We start from the raw sequence: 25,459 nt of genomic DNA on the forward strand, positions 1-25,459 counted from the left end.
TGATAGGAAGGAGACCAGAATTGCATGCAATATTCCAACAGTGGCCTAACCAATGTCCTGTACAGCCGCAACATGACCTCCCAACTCCTGTGCTCAATACTCTGACCAATAAAGGAAAGCATACCAAACGCCGCCTTCACTATCCTATCCACCTGTGACTCCACTTTCAAGGAACTATGAACCTGCACTCCAAGGTCTCTGTTCAGCAGCACTCCCATTTACCTGTACTTGGCCCACAGCCCACCAACTACTGGCATTTTAAGTTCTCATATCTGTCTTTGTTTTGCATTTGTATAGCACCTTTTAAGATGTCCCAAAGTAGTTTACTATTAGTGCAGTGCTTCTGAAACAGAGTCGAGAGTGTGCGTTGCTGGAAAAGCACGGCAGGTCATGCAGGATCCAAGGAGCAGGAGAATCGACGTTTCAGGCATAAGCCCTTCAACAGGTTCCTGCCCGAAACAACGATACTCCTGCTCCTCGGATGCTGTCTAACGTGCTGTGCTTACCAGCACCGCACACACTCGACTCTGATCTTCAGCATCTGCAGTCCTCACTTTCTCCTAGTGCTTTTGAAACAGTCAATTGCAACGAGGGAAAGGTGACAGCCAATTTTGCTGCACAGCAAGATCCCATAAACAGCAATGTGATAAAGGCCAGATGATCTGTTTTCATAGTGAGTAATATTGGCTCTGATCATAGAGAATGATCCCGAACTACTTTGTGGAATCTTTCACATCCACTTGAGGATCCTCCAAAAGACAGCACCTCTGAGTGCAGCTCTTTCTCTGCTGACACTGGGTTATGGGCGTGGTGACCAGAGTTGGACTGTGGAGCCCACAAACTCTTGAATCGAGTGTGCCACCCACTAAGCTACTTGGGCAAGACTGTGGCGCATTGACGTACAATCTAACAGTCAATCAGAATCACAGCCCACAAAATGTTGCTACTTGTCCACAGGAGCGATGATCCAAACCCACTCTGCCACCTTATTCCTACATCTCTTGATTTCACAAGCAGGAGTAGGCCATGTAACACACCCCACCTTTTCCAAACCCGCTCTGCCATTCAGTAAGATTATGGCTCATTCTACATCCTCACTTACTCCGGATAATCTTTCTTTGCTTTGCTTATCAAAATTTGTCTCTGGTTTAAAAATACAGGAGGACTCAGAGAGAGTTCCAACAAATAACAACTGTCTGAGAAAACTCTCCTCTTATGTGTTTTTTATTCTGAAACAGTAAATCTCCAATTCTAGATTCTCCTACAAGAGAGACATCATCTCAACATCCATCTTGTCAAGACCCTTCAGGATTTTGTATGTTTTGAGCTCAATACCACAGACATTACTAGCAGGATAGGATTCATTCAGTGTACGTTTGCTGTAACATCCCTCAAAGCAGAATCTGTTTATTTTGGAACAAGGAGGAAGCTGGCTAGGGAGGCAGAAGAATTAATGTTGCTGGAGTGAAAGATTGGAGGGATTTTGAAAGTATCCTTTGAAGATGTTGCCTGTGGCTCAGTGAGTAGCTTCCTTGGCTCAGTTATAATGCTCTGGCTTCAAATCCATCTCCTGAGTGAGCAAATCAAGGCGGCCAGCCCAATATTGAGGGAGTACTGCACTGCAGCTATATTTCCCACTGCCTCAGGAAAGCAACCAACAGTAATCAAAGATCTCTCCCACCCTAGCTACACTTTTCTTCCATCCTGTTCTGTCAAACAAGAGATACAAAAGTTTGAATGCACGTACAAATAACTTCTTCCCTGCTGTTATCAGACTTTTGAATGGACTTCTTGAATGTTAATGTTGATCTCTCTCTGCCCCTTCTCTGCAGCTGTAACATGGAACAACACAACCTTGATTATCCGAACAGCAATTATCCGAATTTTGGGTTATTTGAACAAGATCTCAAGGTCCCGTAAAAACGCCATTAGGCAACTCAGCATTGAGTTATCGGTTAAAGGGCATTACGACGTGCATTGCCGGATAACCAAGAAATGTTTGAATAACCTGCACTCAAATTACCGCTTGTTTACGATCCGATCGATTATTTGAACAATCAATTATTTGAACAAAATACTTCCCACCCGACTCATTTGGATAATCAAGGTTCTGTATTCCGCACTGTTCTGCTACTCTGATACATGTTGGTGCAATCTGCCTCTGCAGCACACAAAAGAACAGTTTTCACTGTATCTCAGTACATAACAACAGTAAATCAACTGTCCTGTCTTTCTGATAAAGCATTAAAGCTGAGTTCCCTGCTGCCGGTTCAGATGTCTGTAAAAGACCTCATGGCACTATACTGGGGAAAGACAAGGGAATTATCCTCCGTGTCCTGGCTAACATGTGTCCCTTAATCAGCGTCACAGAACCAGACCAGCTGGTTATTAGCATTTTGCTGTTTATGGGATCGTGCTATGCACCTGTTGACTGCCATGCATCCTACACTACAACAGTGACTACACTTCAAAAGTACTTCATTGTCTGTAAAGTACTTTGAGGTGCCTGGCATTATGAGAAGTGCTGTATAAATGCGAGTTTGTCTTTTGTCATGTGGAGGGGTGAATTGGAAGAGTTTTGCCGTCTGGGCGGAGCTCTGGTGGGCGATTGCTCCCACCTGGGCTGGGGGCAGTTTTGAGTATAGGCCGAAAGGCAATGCTCGTGTGATGTTTAGCTCTTCAAAAGGAAAGTGTTCCTTGTAATGTGTTGAACTGAATGTTGACCGTCACTTGCCTGAAACCCTTTTGGGTGGACTTGCGAGCAATGCTTTTCCTTCATTCCTGCGATGTGCCAAGGTCAGTATTTATTCCCCTGAACAAGTGCTGGGCTGCTGCCATGAACCACTGCAGTCCATGTGGTGCAGGGATGTCCAGGGTACTGTTAGGGAGGCAATTCCAGGATTTTGACCCAGTGACACTGAAGGATGGTGAGTGGCTTGGTTGGGAGCTTACAGGGGGTTGTGTTCCCATGTATCTGCAGCCCTTGTCCTTCTGGGTATCAGAATCTTGATTCATTTTCTTTCCTGTTTTAGTGGTCAGCCAGCTACCTGGCTCAGGAAACGCGAGGTGCACCCTATACTGGGTCTGGTGCACATACAGGTGGGCCTTCGTACCCAGAGCATTAGTATGGAGTTTGACAGCTCAGGGGCATCCTATACACTGCTGATCCGAAATCCTTCCAAGTGCAAGAGCTTCATGCAGTTTTTCACAGGTGAGTGAATATTTAAACACTGGGCTATTAATGTGTTCCTTGTTCCATTACTGACCTGCCTGAGGAAGGGGCTCAGTGATGACCATTCCACACTGTACAGACATGTAGGTGCACCCTACAATGGAATATAAAGGTAAGGAGGTTTTGCTAAAACTATACAAGGTGTTCATCAGACAACAGCCGGAATAACAAACAGTTTTTATTGAAGGAAGGTTAGACTGGCATTTGGGGCAGTGCAGAGATGGTGAACAAGGCTGATGCCAGGTATGGAGGGACTATCTGATGAGAGTTTGAGTAGGTTGGGCCTGTACTCCATGGAGTTTAGAAGATTGAGAAGTGACCTTATTGAAACTTACAAGATTCTTAGGGGACTTGGCAGGTGAAGTGCAGAAATAGTTTCCCCCATGTGGGAGAGTCTAGGACCAGAGGGCATCATCTCAATAAGGGTTACTCGTTAAAGACAGGTGCGGAGGGATTTCTTCACTCGGAGGGGAGTGAATCTGTTAAATCCTTTAAAACAGAAGGATGTAGAGGCTGGGTGACTAAGTGTATTTAAAGATGAGATGGATTTTTAATCAGTAAGGGAATCGGGTTATGGGGAAGAAAACAGCAAAGTGAGTTGAGGATTATCAGATCAGCCATGGTCTCATTGAATAACAGAGCAGACTCGATGGGCTGAGTGGCCTACTTCTGGCCCTATGGTGATACAGCTTCCACTGATTCAAATTCAATTAGTGACTTCAATGAAGTGAGGCCACGTGTTGTAATGTGGGAGATTTGGTCAGCAATTTGTACACAACAAGCACCCAGCCCCAAGCAGCAACATGATAATGATTATTTGTTTTCAGCTTTGTTAGTTGAAAGATATGCTGTGGAGGTGCCGGTGTTGGACTGGGATGGACAAAGTTTAAAAATCACACAACACCAGGTTGTAGTCCAGCAGGTTTATTTGTCAGCATTAGCTTCCAGAGTGCTCCTCCTCCATCAGGTAGCTGTGGAGCAGGAGCAGTTGAAAGATAAACAATCAGAGAGATGTACAGCACAGAAAGAGATCCTTCCTTCGGTCAACTCATCCATGCCGACCCAATATCCTAACCTAATCTAGTCCCATTTGCCAGCACTTGTCCCATATCCCTCCAACCTTTCCTATTCATGTACTCATCTAGATGCCTTTTTAAATGCTGTAATTGTACCAGCCTCCACCACTTCCTCTGGCAACTCATTCCATACACACACCACCCTCTGTGTGAAAAAGTTGCTCCTTAGGTCTCTTTTAAAATTCCCCCCTCACCCTAAATCTATGCCCTCTAGTTCTGGACTCCCCCACCCCAGGGAAAAGACCTTGTCTATTTATCCTATCCATGCCCCTCATGATTTTATAAGCCTCTATAAGGTCACCCCTCAGCCTCTGACACTCCAGGGAAAACAGCCCCAGCCTATTCAGCCTCTCCCTCTATCTCAAATTCTCCAACCCTGGCAACATCCTTGCAAATCTTTTCTAGACCCTTTCAAGTTTTACGCAGTCTTCTGATAAGAGACAGACCAGAATTGCACACACTATTGCAAAAGTGGCCTTACCAATGTCCTGTACAGCCGCAACATGACCTACCAACTCCTCTACTCAATACTCTGACTGATAAAGGCAAGCATACCAAACGCCTTCCTCACTATCCTATCCTCCTGCCACTTCAAGGAACCTACACTCCAAGGTCTCTCTGTTCAGCAACACTCCCCAGCACTTTACCATTAAGTGTGTAAGTCCTGCTCTGATTTGCCTTTCCAAAATGCAGCACCTCACATTTATGTAAATTAATCTCCATCTGCCACTCCTTGGCCCATTTGATCAAGATCCTGTTGAGCTCTGAGGTAACATTCTTCGCTGTCCACTCCATCTCCGATTTTGGTCTCATCTGCAAACTTACTTACGATACCTCTTATGGTCATATCCAAATCATTTATATAAATGACGAAAATTAATGAATCCAGCACTGATCCTTATGGCATACCTCTGGTCACAGGCCTCCAGTTTGATTAATAATGGGCCTGTGACACCGTTCTTCGAGTGTGTGAACTGGGGTCTTTCCTGTATGCCTGAGATGTCAAGGGGGCCTCAATCTAATACCTTGTCCAAAAGATGTCACATCTTGACATTGTTGTACTCCTTCAGAACTGGCATTGATTTATGGCACTGGAGTGAACTTTTATGTGACCAAGCTTCTTCCCTTACCACCCATATCCCCCTACTCCCATCCCCAACACGTGTTTTAACTACTCAGTACCAATAAATATTTACACAAGGAGAACCTTTGAGGTTATCTTGTCAATATTTAAGCCTGCACAAAATGTGCAGCACACAACAAAAATGTTGCTTCATTGATATCTGCCAAAGTGGCCTTGAAGTGTGATAGTGTCTCTGAAAACAATAGCTCACTGTTAATGTTACATGTTTGACTTAACTGCTCAACCGAATTTAGCAGGGAGTTACTGTCACTGGACTGTTATTCAGAGACTGAGGCTAACACTGTGGGGACACTGATTCAGATCCCACCACAGCAGCTGGTGAAATTTATATACGATTGATAAAATCTGAAAGTTAGTCTCAGTAATGGTGACCACAAAGCTATCGTCGATTGTTGAAAAAATCCATCTGTTTTACAAATGTCCCTTTTAATTTGGCAATCTGTCATCCTTATCTGGTCTGGCTCACAAGAGACTCCAGACAACCAGCAATGTGGTTAAACTCCACAGCACTCTGAAAAGACCTAGTAAAGGTCATTCGAGGGGCAATAAGGAATAGGCAACAAATGCTGGCCTTGCCAATGATCCTATCATCCCATGAAAGAGTTGAAGAGTTGATTTATTAAAAAAAAATTCAAACCCTGGGGTGGCACGGTGGCTCAGTAGTTAGCACTGCTGCCTCATGGCACCTGGGACCCTGGTTCGATTCCGGTCTCAGGCGACTGTTTGTGTGGGGAGGTTTCACATTCTCCCCACATTGTGTGGGGAGGTTTCACATTCTCCCCACATTGTGTGGGGAGGTTTCACATTCTCCCCACATTGTGTGGGGAGGTTTCACATTCTCCCCACATTGTGTGGGGAGGTTTCACATTCTCCCCACATTGTGTGGGGAGGTTTCACATTCTCCCCACATTGTGTGGGGAGGTTTCACATTCTCCCCACATTGTGTGGGGAGGTTTCACATTCTCCCCACATTGTGTGGGGAGGTTTCCTCCCACACTCCAAAGATTTGGCCAGGCTAAATTACCCACAGTGTCCAGGGATGTGCAGGTTGGGTGGGTTAGCCATGGGAATTGTAGGGTTTCAGGCTAGGGTAAGGCCATGGGTTGGTGTGGCTAAATGGACTGCTTCCAAACTGTGGGGTTTCTATGATTTTAAGCTGCAGGTTCGGCACAAATTGACCAGTAAGGCTTGCTACTGAGTTCAAACATTTGTCCTTGCTCTCACTTTTACTCATTTTTTTTTTTTAAAAAAATGATTATCTGGGGAGGTTCCTGTGGCCCAGGCTTGTATCCCTTTCATGGGAGACAGAGGAAACAGGAGGATTTATTGAGCTGTAAGTAAACAAAATAGTGCTTCGTCTGTTAAATTTGCAAACCCACGATGATGTAGCTGCGAAATTAAACAATAATCATTCAATCATACTGCAGTGCTTTACTTCTAAATACTTCAGGTCCAAATTTTTGGTTGTTCCGCTATTAACATCTAAGTTTAATGGCCTGGGTTTATAATTAGCATTGAGAGTTTTGTTTTAAGGTTGTTCCTCACTGGCTGATGGAGGACCGTATGACCTCTCAGCACACCCCACCTTACACCTTACCACCTCCAGGTCAAAGCTGCTCTTGTCCCTCTGAATTTGGCTTCAGACCCTAGCTCTCAATGATAGTTGACAAGGAGATAGTGGTGACTGCAAGAGGCAGTGGAACTGGACATAATTCTATTAGTTTTTAAATAATGATGGAAAAGTTTAGACCAGATCTAAAAGTTGAAGTTCTAAAGTGCAGGAAGGCCAATTTTGATGGTATTAGGCAAGAACTTTCAAAAGCTGAAGGGGAACAGATGTTCGCAGGTAAAGGGGCAGTGGAAAATGGGAAGCCTTCAGAAATAAGATAACAAGAATCCAGAGAAAGTATATTCCTGTCAGGGTGAAAGGGAAGGCTGGTAGGCATAGGGAATGCTGGATGACTAGAGAGGCTTTGGTTAAGGAAAAGAAGGAAGCATATGTCAGGTATAGACAGCAGAGATCGAGTGACTCCTAAGAGTATAAAGGCAGTAGGGGTATACTTAAGAGGGAAATCAGGAGGGCAAAAGGTGACATGAGATAGCTTTGGCAAATAGAGTTAAGGAGAGTCCAAAGGGTTTTTATAAATACATTATGGACAAAAGGGTAACTAGTGAGAGAATAGGCCTTCTCAAAGCTCACAAAGGCAGCCTGTGTGTGGAGCTGCAGAAGATGGGGGAGATACAAAATGAATATTTTGCATCAGTGTTTACTTTGGAGAAGGACATGGAAGATATAGAATGAGGGGAAATAGATGGTGACATCTTGAAAAATGTCCATATTACAGAGGAGGAAGTGCTGGATGTCTTGAAATGCATAAAGGTGGATAAATCCTCAGGACCTGATCAGGTGTACCCTAGAACTCTGTGGGAAGCTAGAGAAGTGATTGCTGGGCCCCTTGCTGAGATATTTATATCATCGATAGTCACAGTTGGTGCTGGAAGACTGGAGGTTGGCTAATGTACGACTAAAGAAAAGTGGTAAGGAAAAGCCACAGAACTATGGACCAGTGAGCCTGATGTCTGTGGTTGGCATGTTGTAGGAGGGAATCCTGAGGGACAGGATTTACATGGTACTTGGAAAGGCATGGACCGATTAGAAATAGTCGACATAGCTTTGTGTGTGGGAAATCATGTCTTGTTTTTTTGAAGTACCAAAGAGGATTGATGAGAACAGAGCAGTGGATGTGATCGATATGGACTTCAGTAAGGTGTTCTACAAAGTTTCTCATGGGAGACTGGTTAGCAAGGCTAGATCTCATGGAATACAGGGAGAACTAGCCATTTGGATACAGAACTGGCTCAAAGGTAGAAGACAGAAGGTGGTGGCGGAGGGTTGTTTTTCAGACTGGAGGCCTGTGACCAGTGGAGTGCCACAAGGATTGGTGCCGGATCCACGGTTTTTGTTATTTACGTAAATGATTTGGATGTGAGCATAAGAGGTACAGTTAGTAAGTTTGCAGATGACACCAAAATTGGAGGTGTAGTGGACAGCGAAGAGGGTTACCTCAGATTACAACAGGATCTTGATCAGATGGGCCAATGGGCTGAGGACGAGCAGGTGGAGTTTAATTTAGATAAATGTGAGGTGCTGCATTATACACTTAATGGTAAGGTCCTGGGGAGTGTTGCTGAACAAAGAGACCTTGGAGTGCAGGTTCATAGCTCCTTGAAAGTGGAGTCACAGGTAGATCGGGTAGTGAAGAAGGTGTTTGGTATGCTTTCCTTTATTGGTCAGTGTATTGAGTACAGGAGTTGGGAGGTCATGTTGCCGCATGGACAGGACATTGGTTAGGCCACTTTTGGAATATTGTGTGCAATTCTGGTCTCCCTCCCACTGGAAGAGTGTTGTGAAACTTGAAAGGGTTCAGAAAAGATTTGGAAGGATGTTGGAGGGTTTGAGCTATAGGGAGAGGTTGAATAGGCTGGGGCTGTTTTCCCTGGAGCATCGGAGGTTGAGGGGTGATCTTAGAGGTTTATAAAATCATGAGGGGCATGGATAGGAGAAATAGACAAAGTATTTTCCCTGGTTTTGGAGTGTCCAGCGCTAGAGGGTATAGGTTTTGGGTGAGAGGGGAAAGATTTATGAGGGATCTAAGATGCTACTTTTTCATGCAGAGGGTGGTGCATATGTATGGAATGAGTTGTCAGAGGAAGTGGTGGAGGTTTCTATAATAACATTTAAAAGGCATCTGGATGGGTATTTAAATAGGAAGGGTTTAGAGGGATATGGGCCAAGTGCTGACAAATGGGACTAGATTGGGTTGGGCTACCTGGTTGGCATGGGCGAGTTGGACTGAAGAGTTGGTTTCCATGCTGGACAGCTCTATGACTCTACAACTGCTCTGTTAAGCCTCTTTAGCATCTTATGCCTCAATTAGATATTCTCCCAACTCCAGAGAGTATAGGTTTAAATTGCTCACTATATCTTTGCAGCGTTCTCTGAATTGCCTCCAATGTAACTACAATCCCTCTTTGGGGTCAAATAAGTGTTAGGGACAGCTGCAGTGCTGTTTGAAATGGAATTCCAGGGCTTTGATCCAGTAACAGTGGATGCACACCCAATATTGTTCCAAGTCAGGGTGGTGTGTGTCTTGGAGGGGATCGTACAGGTGGTGGTGTTCCTGTGAATCTATGCCCTTGTCTAGGTAAGTGGGGAATACATCACACTCCTGGCGTATGCCTTGTGGATGGTTCTGCCAATCTGAGATTCAGAGAGGGTGCCTGGATTCTTTCTCCCTTGCCCGCCTTTGCAACGTGTTCAAATGAGGGACGATACTTGGTTTCCCCTCCACACCCTACTCTGACATATTCGCCCTCTGATCGGCGATTCAGTCTGAACTTTCTTGTAACTTCAACACAGGCAAGCCTGAGCAGCAAAAGACCAGGACACTGAAGCTGCCAATGCCTGGCGGCAGACCAAGGACACGAGATGAAACTTGTTGTGGTAGCAGCAGAAATTCACTTGGCACTGTTTGAGAGCCTGTAGCTCTGAGTGCAGTCATTCCCATTCTGACAGAATTCCTGAATTCCTGAAGAAGGGCTTATGCCCAAAACGTCGATTCTCCTGTTCCCTGGATGCTGCCTGACCTGCTGCGCTTTTCCAGCAACACATTTCCAGCTCTGATCTCCAGCATCTGCAGTCCTCACTTTCTCCCCATTCTGACAGTCAGCCATACCAGTGAGAGCTGTTGAGACATCCACCACAGTGCTGCCATTTCACAAATTGTATGTAAAACGCTGGGCACATCCTGAGGGCACACAATGTCCTGTCAATGTTCTATCAATTTGTTCCTCTTCTATTTGGTGTTGACACCTTGCTGGCTTCAGTCGTCCAACTATGCTCCATTGCCAGTAATGCTTAAATAAACACTAAAGTTGCTGGAGAAACTCAGCAGGTCCGTGGAGAGAGAAAGAGTTAACATTTTGAGGCCAATTGCTTGTTCAGAAGCTTGAATGGAAAATCATACTTAACCAATATATCATAGTTCTTCAAAGGAGTAACATTTTCTGGTTAAAGAAGAGCCTATACTACTTTGACAAGGTGTCACATCAAAGGTTATTGTGGGTGAAATCTCAGTGTATTGTGTAGCATATTGGATAGAAGATTGCCTAGAGAAAACAGAGTATGTACAAGTGAATGTGTCTGACAGATTATGACCAAGGAAGAGTCTCAAATCTGTTTTGGGCCTCAACATTTGCAATGCATATCATTTACTTCAATAAGGGGAGCAAAGTCATGGTGCTTACATTTGTAAAGGATGCCAGAACAGGTAGAAAAGTTTCAAAAACAGGAATTGCTGGAGAAGCTCAGCAGGTCTGGCAACATATTTGGGAAGAATGCAGAGTCAGCGTTTCGAGTCCAGTGACGACTCTTCAGAACAGGTAAGTACATTGTGATGGAGACAAGGAATTTGCAGATGGATAAAGGTTGGTTGAGTGAATGGATAAAACTCTGGCCGGTGGAGTATGATGTGGAAAAATGTGAAGTTGTTTACTTTGGCAGGAAGAATGAAAATAAATTCTTTTTAAAAAAAAAAGAGGAATGACTGCCAAATTCTGTACTTCTGAGGGATCCAAATGTTCAAGTGCATGAGCGACAAAACGTTAATATACAGGTACAGCAAATGATAAAGCAAACATCACAGAATCCCTACAGTGCAGAAAGAGGCCATTCAGCCCATCAAGTCTACACCAATCCTCAAGTGTACCTCTCCCAAATCATGCCCCCTGTTGTGGATCTGCTATGTAGATGATTCCTTTGTCATTACCAAACGCTCACAGCTGGAGCACAACCATCAACTCATAAATAACATCCTTACCGGGGTAAAATTCACCAAGGAAGAAGAGAACAACAACCAACTCCCCTTCCTGGATGCAAAGGAAAGGCCAATGGGAAGCTCCAGACCAACGTATACAGGAAGGCCACCCACACCGACCAAGTACTGTACTCAAATACAACAGCAACCATCCCAATATCCACAAACGGAGCTACACCAGAACATTGTTCAAGCGAGCGTAACACACTGAAGCATCCTGGATATCCGCAAGGCAGAAGGATACCGACACGACGTGTTGTTACCCAAAAAGCATAGTCTGCCAACACCTACACAACAGGAATACGAAATACATCCGGACACTGGCCACACATTAAGGACACATAGAAATGACAGCAAACTACTCTGACTCCTGGGTATCATGGTAGCTCACAAACCAACTATGACACTGACAGCTACTAACAAGTATAAAGGGTCCCATACTGTCAACCAACAAGACTAACGTTGTACACAAAATATCATGTCAAGACTGCAAAAGCACTACATGAGGCTAACAGGATGGAAATTAGCCACCACCACACAAACACCAACTAGCCACCAAGTGACATGACCAGTTATCGCTTATTTCCATACACACTGACAATGAAGGACACCAAATTAACTAGGACAATGTATCCATCCTGGGACAAGCCAAAAATAGATATGCATGGGAATTCGTGGAAGCCTGGCACTCAACTTGGAATTCCATTAACAAACATAGAGTTGGAGACCATATACCAACCTCTATGAAACTGAACCAGCAACAAAACTGGAAACAACACCTCCAACCTCAGTAGATCCAGATACACAAATAACAAACTGGAGAACAGTGGGGCGGAACGGTGGCACTGTGGTTAGCACTGATGCCTCACAGCGCCAGAGACCCGGGTTCAATTCCCGCCTCAGGCGACTGACTGTGTGGACTTTGCACATTCTCCCCGTGTCTGCGTGGGTTTCCTCCGGATGCTCCGGTTTCCTCCCACAGTCCAAAGATGTGCAGGTCAGGTGAATTGGCCATGCTAAATTGCCCGTAGTGTTAGGTAAGGGGTAGATGTAGGGGTATGGGTGGGTTGCGCTTCGGCAGGGCAGTTTGGACTTGTTGGGCCGAAGGGCCTGTTTCCACACCTGTAAGTAATCTAAACACGAACGCTTCACCGGAGGTGCGCTTATGTTACCTAGCATGGCGATGAAACGTCTGCAACAAACTTACCAGCTCAGTGAGCAAGTCAACAACCCTAGCCTCCTACACTATACCCTAACCCCATGTTTCTCACTTAACCTGCACATCCCTGGACATTACAGGGCAATGTAACATAGCCAATCCACTAACCTGCGCATGTTTGGACTATGGGAGGAAACCGGAGCATCCGGCAGAAACCCACACCAACACTGGGAGAATGTGCAAATTAGGATGCTATTTATTATTACAATAGGAATTGGACATTAAAGAAACAATATAGTATGTCTGATAGAGGTATTGATAAGATCACATCTTGAATACTACATACAGTTTTGGTCTCAAATGTTTGAAGGATTTAAGTACATTTGAGGTGGTTCAGAGAAGGTTTACTGGAATGATACCTAGAATGAGCCAGTTGTCTCATGAGGAAAGTTTGAACAGATTGAGCTTGTTTCCAGAGGTTTAGAAGAGTGAGGGGTGACCTGTTTGAGGTGTATAAGATCCTGAATGGTCTTGACAAGCTGAACATGGGAAGAATGTTTTCCCTTGTGGGTCAGTCATAGACTCATACAGTATAGAAGAGGCGTTTTGGCCCGTTGAGGCAGCACCACCAAAAGTAATGGCCTTGAAATTATGGCACTTCAAATGCTCATCCACGGACCTTGTCCTGTCAAGTCCACCCCTCCCCAAGCAATGCACCCAGACCCTAACACCCTATGGGTGATAAAGGTTTCGTCAAATCCCCTCTAAACATCCTGCCTTTCACTTTAAAATGGTGCCCCTTCGACTAAGGGAACATTTGCTTTCTATTCATTCGTCCATGCCCCTTATAATCTTATCCACCTCGATATCAGATCCCCCCCCTCAACCTTCTCTGTAAAGAATGCAACCTGAGCTTATCTAGTCACTCCATTGTTAAAAATGCTTCATTCCAGGCAACATCCTCGTGAATTTCCTTCCAGTGCAATCACATCCTTCCCATTGTGTGGTGACCAGAACTGCACACGGTACTGCAGCTGAGGCCTAAGCAAATTTCTCTCCAGCTCCACCATAAACCTCCTTGCTATTATAAAGCAACTGATAAAGTCCACAGCTAGGGACCATTTTTAAAAGTTACCCTTTTAGGACAAATGCAAATTTATTTTCACTGCAGGTGTGTAATCATAGAACTCTGACTCAGGAGGCCATAGAGGCGAGGTTATAGAGTCAAAGAGATGTACAGCACGGAAACTGACCCTTCGGTCGAACTCGTCCACGCTGATCAGATAGCCTAACCTAACCTAGTCCCATTTGCCAGCACTTGGCCTATATCCCTCTAAACCCTTTCTATTCATATACCCATCCAGATACCTTTTAAAGGCTGTAATTATACCAGACTCCACCACTTCCTCTAGCAGCTAATTCCATACACGTACCACCCTCTGCGGGGAAAAAGTTGCCCCCTTAGGTCCCTTTACTATCTTTCCCCTCTCACCCTAAACCTATGTCCTCTAGTTCTGGACTCTCTCCCACCCCAGGGACAAGACCTTGTCTATTTATCCTATCCATGCACCTCATGATTTTATAAACTTCAATGAAGGATGTTATTGAATATTTGTAAGACTGAGATAGACAGAATCTTTGGCAGGGATTGCCGGGGTACTTGAGATTGTGGAATTTAAAATATAAACAAACCAGTCGTGATATTTTTGAATGGTGGAGCGGGATAGTCTACTTTGACTATTTCATGTGTCTCTGGAAAGGATGGTCACAAGGATTTGAGACTAGGGCTGGTGGCCATTGGCAGGATTACTGAGAAACACTCAACTATGTAATGCTGCATTTCCCTACACAAACACCCAGCTTTGAGTCATTACAGAATAGAAGAAACCATGCCTGTGGGGAGGTGGTGTCGTGGGCATGTCACTGGGCTAGTAATCCAGCAGATGGTGACATTTGAATTCAATAGAAATCTGGAATGAGCTAGTCAGTGGTGACCTGGTAAGCACTTTTGATAATCGTATAAACCCATCTGGTTCACTAATGTCCTTTTAGGGAATGGAATCTGCCATCCTTATCTGGTCTGGCCTACATGTGATTCCCCAGAAATATGCTTGACTGTTTACTGCGCTCTTGCTAATTAGGGGTGGGCATTAACCACAACGTCAATGTCCCATGAGCAAATTTTTAAAAAGCAATTCAGCCCATTGTATGTGTACCAACTCTCTATGGTGCAGTCCACTCAGCCCCATTCCCCTGTGCTATCCCTGCAGCCTCTGAAAATTTAATTTTCTCTCAAAATCATTAATTGTCTCCCACTCAGCACCTTCACTTAGCTTCAAAACCTCACCAGAAACTGAAAAAATTTTCACTCTTATCCAATTGTTCACACATGCATCCCCATATTTTCTTAGATTATTTAACCAGGTGCCAACAGACTTTATAAATGCACTTGGAATTAGCTAATCTCAACCAGGCTGGTTCCAACTGGCCCAAGCATCTCTAGGATTAATAGTAATCAGGCAAGGCTACATCTATGATGCCACCTATAGTTGGCTAGCAAGGAGAGGCTTGAAAAACTAGGGTTGTTTTCTCTGGAGTGGTGGAGACTGAGAGGAGACTTGATAGAAAATTATGAGAGACATAGTTAGGATTGACAGTCAGAATCTTTTTTCCCCAAGAGTTGAAATGTCTAACACTAGGGGGAAAGCTCAAAGGAGGGCAAGTTTATTTTTAAAAAGCGAGGGTGGTCAGTGTCTGGAGAAAGTGAGTACTGCAGATGCTGGAGATCAGAGTCGAGCGTGGGGTGCTGGAGAAGCTCAGCAGGTCAGGCAGCATCCGAGGAACAGGATAATTGATGTTTTGGGCATAAGCACTTCATCAGGGATGAGGCTTGTGGGTCAGGGTTGAGAAATAAGTGGGAGGGGGTGGGGTTTGGGGGAAGGTAGCTGGGAAAGCGATTGGTGGATGAAGGTGAGGGAGAAGGTGATAGGTCCGGAGGGTGGTGCCAAGTTGGAGGCTTGGGACTGGGATGATGTAGGGGGAGCGGAAATGAGGAAACTGTTGAAATCCACATTTATCCCATGTGGTTGCAGTGTCCAAGGTGGAATATGAAACGTTGCTCCTCCGGGGGATTGGGGAGGCCGGTCTCCCAGCAATCCCCACCACCCAGTGTCTGAACACTTCAACTCCCCCTCCATCAAGGACATGTAGGTCCTGAGCCACTTCCACTGCCAAACCATTATCACCCAACGCTTGGAGGAGGAATACCTCATATTCCGCCTTGGGACCGTGCAACCACACGGGATAAATGTGGATTTCAACAGCTTCCTCATTTCCCCTCCCCCCACATTATCCCAGTCCCAAGCCTTCAAATTGGCACCACCCTCCAGACCTGTCCAACACTACTCCCTCTGACCTATCACCTTCTCCCTTACCTTCATCCACCTATTGCTTTCTGAGCTACTTTCCCCCAAATGTCAGCCCCGAACCACGAGGCTCATTCCTGATTGAAGGGCTTATGCCCGAAATGTCGATTCTCCTGCTTCTCAGATGCTGCCTGACGACCTGTGCTTTTCCCGCACCACACTCGTGACTTTGCTCAGTGTCTGGAACATGCTGCCAGAGATGGTGGCGAAGGGAGTTACGATTTGGGTGTTTAAGAGACTTTTAGATAAGTACATGAATATTTAAGAAACTGAGGGATATGGACCAAGAACAGGCAGAAGGGAATAGTTTAATTTGGTGTCATGTTTGGTACAACATCATGGGCTAACAAGCCTGTTCCTGTGCTGTACAGTTCTATGTTCTATATCACGATGGAGACATTGACTAGATAATGTATTTGTGATGCTTATTGATTGATAGATACTGTGACAACTTGCATGATTTCCACAAAATAGCAGCCATTGACTATTTCAAGTCCCAGTGAGAGGGCATAGTGTGGCTTGCTTTAACATTTCATCCAAGCTGTGAAGAGTGCAGTGCTCCCTCTTTACTGCCTCTTATCAGCATAGCACTCCTTCAGTACTGCTCCTCCAACACTCCGGCTGCCTCACCAAGCTGTTGTGTTTCTGACAGTGCAGCGCTCCCTCAGCGCTGAGTGTGTCAGCCTGGATTTTGTGCTCCAGTTTCAGGTTTGGGACCTATACCGACAACCTGTCTCGGAGTTAAGTGTGCTAACCACTGACCCTGGGATTACAATGAGCTGTCTCAAATCACATTTCTCAGCTATATAGCTCCAGTTCTCAAGGAAGGCAGGCCAGCAGCTTGACAGAGTGGGAGGGAAAATGTAACATGCCCTGTGTCTGTGGGTGAAGATCAGAATAGTGAGGTTTAATCTCCAGTTCAGGGCTGCAGGTAAATTGCATCCTGGTGGAATTCAACATTGAGTGGCGTTGATGTGACCATCAATTCTTACTCCTGATTATGACACAGAAAATACATTCCAGTTCATGGAATTTTTATTTTCCCTCCTGCAGACATGGTACGGGAATTGACCCCAAGATCAATCAGTAAACTGGAATCCATCTGCTTCACCCGCATGGACCCACAGCACAAACTCTGGTAAAGCTCCAAGGATTTCTGTCATTTTCGTCTTTCTCCTGCCATGCTGCTATTTGTTGAGTTTGCTGTTGCTGAGGATATCAGACTGGTAAAGTATATTTTTTTAAGAACCCTGTATACAATGAGAGCCATGAAATGTGAAGAGCTTGAATGTTCAGAGAATCTTACACTTCAGAAGGGGGCTATTCAGCCCATTGTGCCTCTACCATTCATAAGACCATAGGAGTAGAAATTAGGCCATTCAATCGTGACTGGGTTTTCAACCCAATTTTCCTGCTTCCTCTCCATAACCTTTGATCCCCTTGGCAATCAAGAGCTTATTTAACTCGATTTTAAATATACTCAATGACCTGGCCTCCACAGCCTTCTGTGGCAACGAATTCCACAGATTCACCACCCTCTGGCTGAAGACGTTTCTCCTTATCTCCGTTCTAAAAGGTCTTCCTTTTACTCCAAGTCTATACCTTTGGGTCCTTATTTCTCCTGCCAATGGAAACATCTTCCCAATGTCCACTCTGTCCAGGCCATTCGGTATTCTGTAAGTTTCAATCAGATTTCCCAGAGTCCGCAATAATTCCTCACATGTTAAGCCTTTGAAGGAGCCCTCCAATTACTCTCTATACCCCTGCTCTCCCTTCAAAACCCCTCAAATCTTTCTTCTTTTGAGTATTTATTTAATCCTTTTTGGGAGTTTGTATTGAATCTGTTTCCATTTCAGGTAGTGCATTCCAGATCCAGCACAGGTTTTTCTTTTTACTTGGTTTACACCAACTTAGCCGCCTTAACCAATTCCCTTGGTTATCAGTCCTCCTGCCAGGAGAGATAAAGTCAATAAGAAAATATCAAACCTCTCATGATTTTGAATGTCTGGATTCTCCCCTTGACGTTCTGAGTTGTAAATAGAGCATTCCTGGTTTCTCCAGTCTCTCTGCATCCACTGAAACATCTCATCTCTGCCATCAGTATAAATACGGTGGCTACAAGAACAGGTAAGGAGCTGGGAATTCAGCAAGTAACTCACCTCCTGACTCCCCAAAACCTGTTCACCATTTACAAGGGACAAGTCAGGAGTGTGGTGGAATGTTCCTGTCTTCTGACATGCTCTTGTAACCACTGTGATTACATGCCAAGTCCAGTTGAGTTTCTGGTCAATGTTAAGTCCCAGATTTTAATAGTGAGGGGTTTATTGGAGATAGTCATAACCTGGCACTTGTTAGTGCGAATGTTATTTGCCCCTTGTCAGCGCAAGCCTTGATATTGTCCAGTCTTTTTGCACTTGAGCATGTATCTGAGTATCTCCTTCAGTATCTGAGGAGTCGCGAATGGTGCTGAACATTACAATCGTCAACGAGCATCCCCAACTTCTGACCTTGATATTAGAGGGAAGGTCATTGATGAAGCAGCTGAAGATAGGTGGGGTAGGGCACTACCCTGAGGAACTCGTGTAGATATGTCCTGGAGTTGAAGTGACTGACTTCCAACAACTGTATTGTTTCATTGTTCCTCTGAAATACCTTGCTAAGTTTTACTGTTGAAGAGGGTTTGTTAGCTCAGTTGACTGGATGTCTGGCAGTGATGCAGAGTGACACCAACAGTGTAGATTTAATTCCCGCACCGGCTGAGGTTACTAAAAGGACTTCTCAACTTCTCCCCTCGCCTGAGACATGGTGAGTCTCTGGTGAAACCACCACCAGTTGTCAGTCTCTCTCCAACAAGAGAAGAGTCTGGTAGGACTGTGGCCACTTTAGCTTTCTGGTGAAGGTACCATATGCACACTTGTTTCATTTGCTGTTCTGTTATAATCCTTATAATATAACCTTGTCTAATTCCTGGCACCTTTCTGTCCTGCAGGCCCCTTGTCTGTGAGCATCCAGCTGCTGACTCACCGGAGTATCAGTGTCCCAATTACCTGTATGTGCTGGCATTCCTTCTCGAAGGTAAATCACCGGTAGTGGGTGGGAGGTGGGGACAATTGTTTATGTAACTGACATCAGGAATGATCAATGTTTGCTACCATTAAGCTCAGTTAAATCAATTGTGTAGGACACTGGCACAGCAGGAGGCCATTCAGCTCATTGTGAAGGTTATGGGGAAAGGTAGGAAAGTGGACGAGGGTCAGATCAGTCATGATCCTGTTGAATGGTGGAGCAGCTCAAGGGGCTGATTGGCCTACTCCTGTTCCTATTTCTTATGGAGAAAGAGCTACCTGACATAGTTCCCCTCTCCAGCTCTTGGCCTGTAATCCTGTGGTTTACAGCAATTCAAGCCCATATCTAATTGTCTATTTCAACAGTTTTGAGGATTTCTGCTTCTACTGTAATTTTAACCATTGAGTTTCCAACCCCCACCCCTCAATCAACCTTTAACCCAGAGCCCACTGTGTGAATAAATTATTCAGCTCTCCACAAGTGCTTCCACCAAGTTACATCGTTCCATTCTCCCTAGTTATTTGCCCCCCTGTTAAGGGAAATTGATCTTTCCAATCCATTCCCTGACGGCCCCTCCCTCATTGTTCGAGACACCTCAATCAAATCTTCTCGCAGCCTCCACTTGTTTTGTCAAATGTAGACCCCAATTCACTGATCAGTCTTGATGGTTGAAGGTCTATCCTAGAAACATATGAAAAGAATTAGGCCATTCAGCCCCCTGGGTTCGTTCCTCTATTTAGTGAGATCAGGGGCCTAACTCCATATACCTGCCTTTGGCCCATATCCCTGAATATAGTTGCTGATCAGAAATCTATCTACGTCAAATTTAAAATTAACAACTGACCCAGTATCGGCTGTTGTTTGTGGAAGAGTTCCAAACCCCTCCCACCCTGTGTGTGTGAAAGTGCTTCCTAACATCTCTCCCTGAATGGTCTGACCCTCATTCTCACACTATGCCCCTAGTTCTAGAATCCCAAACCAGCTGAAATAGTTTATCTTTATCACCTTTCTTTTCCTGTTAATATCTCGAAGCCTTCAATCAGATCACCCCTTAACCTTTTAAACTCGAGAGATCTAATTTGTATCATCTTTCCTCATAACATCTGAAGTCCAGGCAGGTGATGGCCTAATGGTATTATCTCAAGATTATTAATCGAGAAACTCAGCTAATAAGTCGTCATTATTCGATATGTGGGAAGCTTTTAAAAAGAGATTGATTAGCGTTCAGGAGAGATATGTTTCTGTGAAAATGAGGGACAGAAATGGTAAGCTTAGGGAACAATGGATGACAGGTGAAATTGAGAAACTAGCCAAGAGGGAAAAGGAAGCATACATAAGGTCGAGGCGACTGAAAACAGATGAAACTTTGGTCCTACATTCCCAATATCCTTCCAATCTGTAACGAGGAATTAAGAGAGTTGAAACCTGAGCAAACAGGTTAAGGAAATTCCCAAAGCCTTTTATTCATATATAAGGAGCAAGAGGGCATCTAGGGAAAGGGTTAGCCCACTCAAGGACCAAGGAGGAAAGTTATGCGTGGAGTCAAAGAAATTGGGTGAGGTTCTTAATGAGTACTTTGCATCAGTATTCACCGAGGAGAGGAACATGGCTGATGTTGAGGTTAGGGATAGATCTTTGATTACTCTAGGTCAAGTCAGCATAAGGAGGGAGGAAGTGTTTGGTATTCTAAAAGGCAATAAGGTAGATAAGTCCCCAGGTCCGGATGGGATCTATCCCAGGTTACTGAGGGAAGTGAGAGAAGAAATAGCTGAGGCTTTAATAGATATCTTTGCAGCATCCTTGAACACTGGTGAGGTCCTAGAGGACTGGAGAATTGTTAATGTTGTCTGTCCCCTTGTTTAAGAAGGGTAGCGGGGATAATCCAGGTAATTAGACTTGTGAACCTGACATCAATGTTAGAGAAGCTACTGAGGGATAGGATACATTCCCATTTGGAAGAAAACGGGATAGGATACATTCCCATTTGGAAGAAAACGGGCTTACCAGTCATTGGCAACATAGTTTTTTGCAGGGAAGGTCATGTCCTACAGACCTAATAGAATTCTTTGAGGAGGTGACAAAGTTGATTGAGGGAAGGGATGTGAATGTCATATACAAGGACTTTAGTAAGGCGTTTAATAAGGTTCCCCATGGTAGGGTGATGGAGAGGTAAAGTTGCATGAGGTTCAGGGTGTTCTAGCTTGATGGATAGAGAACTGGCTGGGCAGCAGGAGACAGAGTGTGGTAGTGGAAAGGAGTTTCTCAAAAATGGAGAGCTGTGACCAGTGGTGTCCCACAGGGATCTGTGCTGAGACCACTATTGTTTGTGGTGTACACAAATAATTTGGAGGAAGGTGTAGATTGCCCCGTGGCTGAGCACTTCAACTCCCCCTCCCACTCTGCCGAGGACATGCAGGTCCTGGGCCACCTCCAATGCCAAACCCTTACCACCCGATGCCAGGAGGAAGAACACCTCACCTTCTGCCTTGGGACCCTCCAAAAACACAGTCATTGTGGATTTCACCAGTTTCCTCATCCCCCCCCCCCCCCCCGCACCCACACCCCCCCCCCCCCCCCCCCCCCCCCCCCGACCCAGTTCCAAGCCTCCAGCTCGGCATCTTGACCTGTCCATAGCATTTCTCATCTATCCGCTCCACCCTCCTATTTTGTCATATCACCTTCTCCCCCACCTTCATCCACCTATCGCATTCTCAGCTACCTCCCACCCCTTCCCTCTCATTTATCTCTCAGCCCCCCCAGCCCACAAGCCTCATTCCTGATGAAGAGCTTATGGCCAAAACATTAATTTTGCTGCTCCTCAGATGCTGCCAGACCTGTCTCTTTCCAGCCCCACACTCTCGACAACAGACTTTAAGGTACATTAGCGAGTTTTTACAGCACATTAATAAACCAGATGGACTTTTCACAATAACTGGTGGTGGTTTCGCACTCACCATCCAGGAGGCCAGCTTTTAATTGCCGGATTCAATTTCATCAGCTGGCGATGTTGGATTCAAATTCCTGTCTCCAAGACATTCACCAGAGTCCCTGGATTACTTGTGACATTATCACCACAGCAACCTCCCTCTCTGAGTTGATATTGTACCAGTAGATTTCCCTGAATCAGCCACCTTCTGCAATCACCCCTAGACAGTGGGTGACCACACCGTTCCCCTATGGGACAATCCTTGCTGGGTCTGATTACTGCAAATCTGAGCCTTCGTTACTTTCCAGCAGGGAAGTTGCTGATAGAACATTACAGCGCAGTACTGGCTCTTCAGTCCTCGATGGTCCCACAGGTCAGTGCAACAATCTGAAGCCCATCTAACCTGCACTGTTCCATTTTCATTCATATGTTTACTTAATGACCATTTAAATGCCCTTACAGTTAGTAAGTCTACTACTGTTGCAGGCAGTGTGTTCCACGCCCCTACTAGTGAGTAAAGAAACTACCTCTGACATCTGTCCTATATCTATCACCCCTCAATTTAAAGCTATGTCCCCTTGTGCTAGCCATCAACATCCAAGGAAAAAGGCTTTCACTGTCCAACCTATCTAAGCCTCTGATTATTTTCTATGTCTCAACCTCCTCTTTAACGAAAGCAACCTCAAGTCCCTCAGTCTTTCCTCATAAGACCTTCCCTTCATTCCAGGCAACATCTTAGTAAATCTCCTCTGAGCTCTTTCCAGAGCTTCCACATCCTTCCTATAATGCGGTGACCAGAACGGTAAGCCATACTCCCAAGTGTGCCCGTACCCAGAGTTTTGTACTGCTGCAACATGACCTCATGGCTCTGAAATTCAATCCCTCTACCAATAAAAGCCAACATATTATTCGCCGTTTAACAATCTTTGATGGATCGACGCACATGGACACCAAGATCTCCCTGCTCACCTACCCTACCAAGAATCTTACCATTAACCCAGTACTCTTTATTCCTGTTCCTTCCAAAGTGAATCACCTCACACTTTTCCTCATTAACCACCTCCCAGCCCAGCTCTGCAGTTCATCTATGTCCCTCTGTAACCTGCAACATCCTTCACCACTATCCACAACTCCACCGACCTTAGTGTCATCCGTAAATTTACTAGCCCATCCTTCTGTGCCCTCATCCAGGTCATTTATAAAAATGACAAACAACAGTGGTCCCAAAACAGATCCTTGTGGTACGCCACTGGTAACTGAACTCCAGGATGAGCATTTCCCATCAACCACCACCCTCTGTCGTCTTTTAGCTAGTCAATGTCTGATCCAAACTGCTAAATCACCCTCAATCCCATGCCTCAGTATTTTCTGCAATAACCTACCGTGGGGAACCTTATCAAACTACTTATTGAAATTCATATATACCAAATCAACCACTTTACCCTCCTCCAACTGTTTGGTCACCTTCTCAAAGATCTCAGTAAGGTTTGTGAGGCATGACCTACCCTTCTCAAAACCTTGTTGACTATCCCTAATAAACTTATTCCTTTGTAGATGATAAATCCTATCTCTTTTAACCCTTTCCAACACTTTACCCACAACTGAAGTAAGGCTTACTAGTCTATAATTACCAGGGTTGTCCCCACTTCCCTCCTTAAACAAGGGGACTACATTTGCTACACTCCAGAATTCTGGCACTGTTCCTGTCGACAATGCTGACATAAAGATCAAATCCAAAGGCTCGGCAATCTCCTCTCTGGCTTCGTAGAGAATCCTAGGGTAAATCCCATCCGGCCCAGGGATTTATCTATTTTCGCACTTTCCAGAATTGCTAACACCACCACCTCGTGAACCTCGATCCCATCTAGTCTAGTAGCCTGTATCTCAGTTTTCTCGACCTCATTGTCTTTTTCCAGAGTGAATACTGAGGAAACATTCATTTAGCGCTTCCACATCTCCTTGGATTCCACGCACAACTTCCCACTACTATCCTTATTTGGCCATAATCTTTCTCTCGTCATTCTTTTATTCCTGATATACCTACAGAAAGCCTTAGGGTTTTCCTTGATCCTGTCTGCCAACGACTTCTCATGTCCCCTCCTGGCTCTTAGCTCTCTCTTTAGGTCTTTCCTTGTAACTCTCAAGCTCCCTAACTGAGCCTTCATGTCGCATCCTAACGTAAGTCGATTTCTTCCTCTTGACAAGAGATTCAACTTCTTTGATAAACCATGGCTCCCTCACTCGACTACTTCCTCCCTGCTTGACAGGTACATACTTATCAAGGACTTGCAGTAGCAGTTCCCTGAATAAGCTGCACATTTCATCCCCCTGCTGTTTCCTTCCTCAACCTAAGTATTTCCTAATCACATCATAATTGCCTTTTCCCGCAGCAATAACTCTTGCCCTGTTGTATATACCTGACCCTTTCCCTCACTAAAGTAAACATAACCGAATTGTGGCCACTATCACGAAAGTACTGACCTACCTCCAAATCTAACACCTGGCCAGGTTCATTACGCAGCACCAAATCCAATGTGGCCTCTTCCCCCTCCCCCCTTGTTGGCCTGTCTACACATTGGATAAAAACTGCATTGGATACATTGCACACATTGGATAAAAACTGACCCATCTAAAGTACTTGAAGAATAGTATTTCCAATCAATATTTGGAAAGTTAAAGTCCCCCATAACAACTACTCTGTTATTCTCGTTTGATATCTCGCTGATATGAAGTAGCTTTTTTATAGGAAACTAGGAGAAAGTGAGGACTGCAAATACTGGAGATCAGAGCCGAAAAATGTGTTGCTGGAAAAGCGCAGCAGGTCAGGCAGCATCAAAGGAGCAGGAGAATTGACGTTTCGGGCATAAGCCCTTCTTCAGGAAATCCTGAAGAAGGGCTTATGCCCGAAACATCCTGCACCTTTGATGTTGCCTGACCTGCTGCGCTTTTCCAGCAACACATTTTTCACCTCTTATAGGAAGCTGGCCATGGAGCCAGAATGTGGGAAACGTAGAGTTTGCTGTTAGAATCAAGCCATTTCCTATCTTACAAGGACAGAATGAGTAGGTTGGGCCTGTACTCACTGGAGTTTAGGGGAAAGGAGAGTGACCTTATTGAAATGGACAAGATTCTTCGGGTACTTGGAGCAGATGTGGAAAGGCTGTTTTCCTCTTGTGGGAAATCTAGGATCAGAGGATGAAATCTCTGAATAAAAATAATATTATTAAAGATGAGGAATTTCTTCCACCAAGGATTGTGAGCCAGTGGAATTCTTTACCACAGGAGGACGTTGAGGTTGGGTCATAAATATATTCAAGGTTGACTCCGATTTTTAATCGGAGAGAGTCGAGGGTTATGGGGAAAAGGCAGAAAAATGGAGTTGAGGCTGATCAGATCAGCCAAGATCTCATTGAATGGAGGAGCAGACTCGATGGGCTGAATGGTCTAATTTTGCTCCGTTGTCTCAGATCTTAATTCTGCAACACCTCTGCAGAGAAAAAATGTGTAATTGTTTTCCACAAACGGCGCTAAACTAATTTTAATTTTAAGATTGGA

The 25,459-nt window shown here is 44.8% G+C and overlaps 1 protein-coding gene across 2 annotated transcripts in view; it reads left to right on the forward strand.

Annotated features, from left to right (window-relative positions):
• The window catches only part of stk11ip (serine/threonine kinase 11 interacting protein), a 129,107-nt gene that overhangs the window by 99,476 nt on the left and 4,172 nt on the right, over positions 1–25,459 (forward strand). For both annotated transcript variants that reach the window (XM_087989370.1, XM_087989371.1), the window contains exons 22-24: positions 3,033–3,211; positions 16,966–17,050; positions 18,902–18,987. In XM_087989370.1, the coding sequence (XP_087845496.1) occupies positions 3,033–3,211; positions 16,966–17,050; positions 18,902–18,987 (350 nt within the window). The remainder of the gene's footprint in view (positions 1–3,032; positions 3,212–16,965; positions 17,051–18,901; positions 18,988–25,459) is intronic.

Source organism: Chiloscyllium plagiosum, unplaced genomic scaffold (genome assembly GCF_037043375.1).
Source record: "Chiloscyllium plagiosum isolate Xiang-an unplaced genomic scaffold, Cpla_swu_hap1 HiC_scaffold_7, whole genome shotgun sequence".
Classification (NCBI taxonomy): domain Eukaryota; kingdom Metazoa; phylum Chordata; class Chondrichthyes; order Orectolobiformes; family Hemiscylliidae; genus Chiloscyllium; species Chiloscyllium plagiosum.